The sequence below is a fragment of the Cyprinodon variegatus genome, unplaced genomic scaffold (genome assembly GCF_000732505.1).
Source record: "Cyprinodon variegatus isolate N-32 unplaced genomic scaffold, C_variegatus-1.0 Scaffold715, whole genome shotgun sequence".
In the NCBI taxonomy this organism is placed as follows: Eukaryota; Metazoa; Chordata; class Actinopteri; order Cyprinodontiformes; family Cyprinodontidae; genus Cyprinodon; species Cyprinodon variegatus.
Genome location: NW_015151168.1, coordinates 8,653 through 11,343, shown reverse-complemented (window position 1 = coordinate 11,343; position 2,691 = coordinate 8,653). Strand labels below are relative to the sequence as shown.

General features: G+C 37.3%; 1 protein-coding gene across 1 annotated transcript; it reads left to right on the top strand.

Moving 5' to 3' along the window:
• Window positions 1-698: 698 nt before the first annotated feature.
• On the top strand, window positions 699-2,193 carry LOC107097698 (cell division protein ZipA-like). The gene is made up of 8 exons (XM_015394950.1): window positions 699-823; window positions 914-928; window positions 1,014-1,136; window positions 1,218-1,292; window positions 1,379-1,444; window positions 1,528-1,665; window positions 1,747-1,797; window positions 1,895-2,193. Exons 1-8 carry the CDS (start codon window positions 779-781, stop codon window positions 1,952-1,954), a joined length of 573 nt encoding a protein of 190 aa, XP_015250436.1. The 5' UTR covers window positions 699-778; the 3' UTR covers window positions 1,955-2,193.
• Window positions 2,194-2,691: the final 498 nt, after the last annotated feature.

Genomic DNA, 2,691 nt, shown 5'->3' with positions numbered 1-2,691 from the left:
CCACTAATATGGTCTGTATGAAAGAATAGAGAGAGGAAGGTTATAGTTAAAATACAGTTATACTCTATCTATCTAGAGTTTAAAATATCGCGTGCAAATACGTGTTTTAAAGTATGATTTGTGGTAGAAAAAACTAGACTGCACATTAAACTGAACCCACCACCCTCCTTTTTTTTTTGAATACCATGCAATTTTCTATAATTTTAACATATCTTTGTTCTACCATTAAGCACCAAAAATGTACATTCAAGAGTGTGGTTGCTGCAGACAATTTTATGACAAGTTCTAGAGCTATAAATGTTTTTTTTCAATCTATTGTCATCAGACTTGTAAATTTGCCTTTGATACAAAAAAACCCTGATGTCATCTGTTTTCCTACTGTAGCCACAATCCTCATCATTTAAATGGTTCTTACTGGTTTATAAGTCAGTGGGATCCACAAACCTCTAAAGCTCCACGTTGAGACACTGAATCACGCCGTCATCTTTTTGTGGTCATTCACCTGTATGGAGAAGAATAGTGACCAAAGAAGAAGCTTAAAAAATGTAACTTGTGACTTTTACCATTCCTTAAAGATTTGCATGATGAATATGTCATTTCACCAGTTTCCATGACACACTTGTGACAAACACAGTGCAAAAATGTCAGTTTTCTGTGCTCTAATTGGTTCATAGTAATGTCTGGGAGGTATAAAAAGGTGCTCTCAAAGCCAAAAGTTACAGTCTTCTTTCAAAACCTGAAGCAAGAGTGTATTTTGCAGATTTCACTGTGCAAAAAAATGAAGCTTCTTCTCTTCACTGTGGTTGTGGCAGTTATCTCCAGTGTAAGTATGGTTTGTTTGCACCAGTCTGTTTAGTTCCGCTATCATTCCATTTCATTATCATGTAAAATCTTATCTTTTTATTTCCTGTAGGTCAATGGGGGAAAGGTGAGCACCCTCACCTCACTGTAAATTCAAGAGTGTTTTGAAATAACAGAGATAATTAAAAAACAAAAACCTGTGCTTTCTGCAGACTGCAAGACTGTTAGCAGCCATGAATGCCGGGATGCTTAATGGGATGATGGGTGGAGGTTTGAACCCACCTCTGATGGTTGGTGGTGGAATGGGTTTAGTTGGACAGCCCCAGTTTGCTCAAGTTAGTACAAAGGTCTATCTGTTGTTACTTGAATACAGTTACATGGAACACATGGAAATACTTTTTATTTTCTTTTTACAGTTAGTTCCTGGACTTCCTGCCGCCTTGGCTGTTCGAGCTCCTATCCCTAACATGTTCCCAGCCGCAATCAATCCGGTTAGCAGTCACGTCAATAGCACAAAACTCACCCTGTACTGTTTAAGGCTTTCAAAGTTCTTATTTTTTTTGTATTTCTTGTTTAGTACCAGCTTCCTATGATGGGTGCTCCCCAAATGCCACAAATGAACCCTCCACAGCAATTTCCAATGGTAAACATCAGTTTCTCTCTAAGATCATGGATTATTCATGCATTAATCCCAAGAATGATTAAGACTTTCTGTTTTTCTTTTAGGGAATGGCGGTGGGTGCAATGCAGCAACAGCCTCCCTTCCAGCCTCTTTTTCAGCCTCTTGCTCAGCCTCAGGTTCAGCCTCAGGTTCAGTCTCAGGTTCAGCCGCCGGTTCAGCCAGATCCACTTCGGAGATTCAGGGTGAGAAGTTATGAATGTCTAAATGTCTGTCAGATATATTTGGCCTTAAAGGGGTTAAAATGTTGCTCTGTTTATCTCCAGCGTCAGACTGTGAAATCTGAAAATTCAGGAAGGCCTGCTCTGGACACTCAGGTATAACAACTCATTTGACCTTGTTTTCTTTTTCAATATTGATCCTGTTCTACTTCATCCATGTTTATTCATTTTTGTCACTGCTATCTTTCCTCAGATTCCACGTCCCGCTGAGTCCACAAAAGCTCCTCCTTGTGGCAACAAGGCAGCTAATTAAGTTCACAATTATACCTTGTTAAAATCAGCCACCATGACATAAAGAGGAACCTTAAATTGTCTTGATCTATATTTCTCTCTAATTCTAATCAAAATGAAATCAGCTTTTGTATCTGCTTCTCTGATAAATAAATTGCTCTAAAATCAAAATGCACTTGTATTCATTTAGTGAAGTTTGCTGTGGATCATTGCTGCCATCTAAAGGGCAAATTCATTTCCTCGTAAATAAAACTAACTAAAGTAACTTGTTATTTTAAAATGCAAGCCCTATTATGGCATATAATATCACCTGACAGTTAACGACTGTAATATTGTATTAATAACTACTTAAGATATTAAACAAAGCAAATGCAAAAACATTCATGTCCCTTAAACCTTTCTTATTAGGTGATGCTACACCCTCACCCTCACAATGCATTTTATTTGGGTTTTATTTGATAGACAACTGCAATACAGTGCATAACTGTGAAGTAGAACTAAAAACATCCATGGTTTCCATATACACTACCGTTCAAAAGTTTGGGGTCACATTGAAATTTCCTTATTTTTGAAGGAAAAGCACTGTACTTTTAAATTAAGATAACTTTAAACTAGTCTTAACTTTAAAGAAATACACTCTATACATTGCTAATGTGGTAAATGACTATTCTAGCTGCAAATGTCTGGTTTTTGGTGCAATATCTACAAAGGTGTATAGAGGCCCATTTCCAGCTATCATGTGCAATCATGTTCACACAT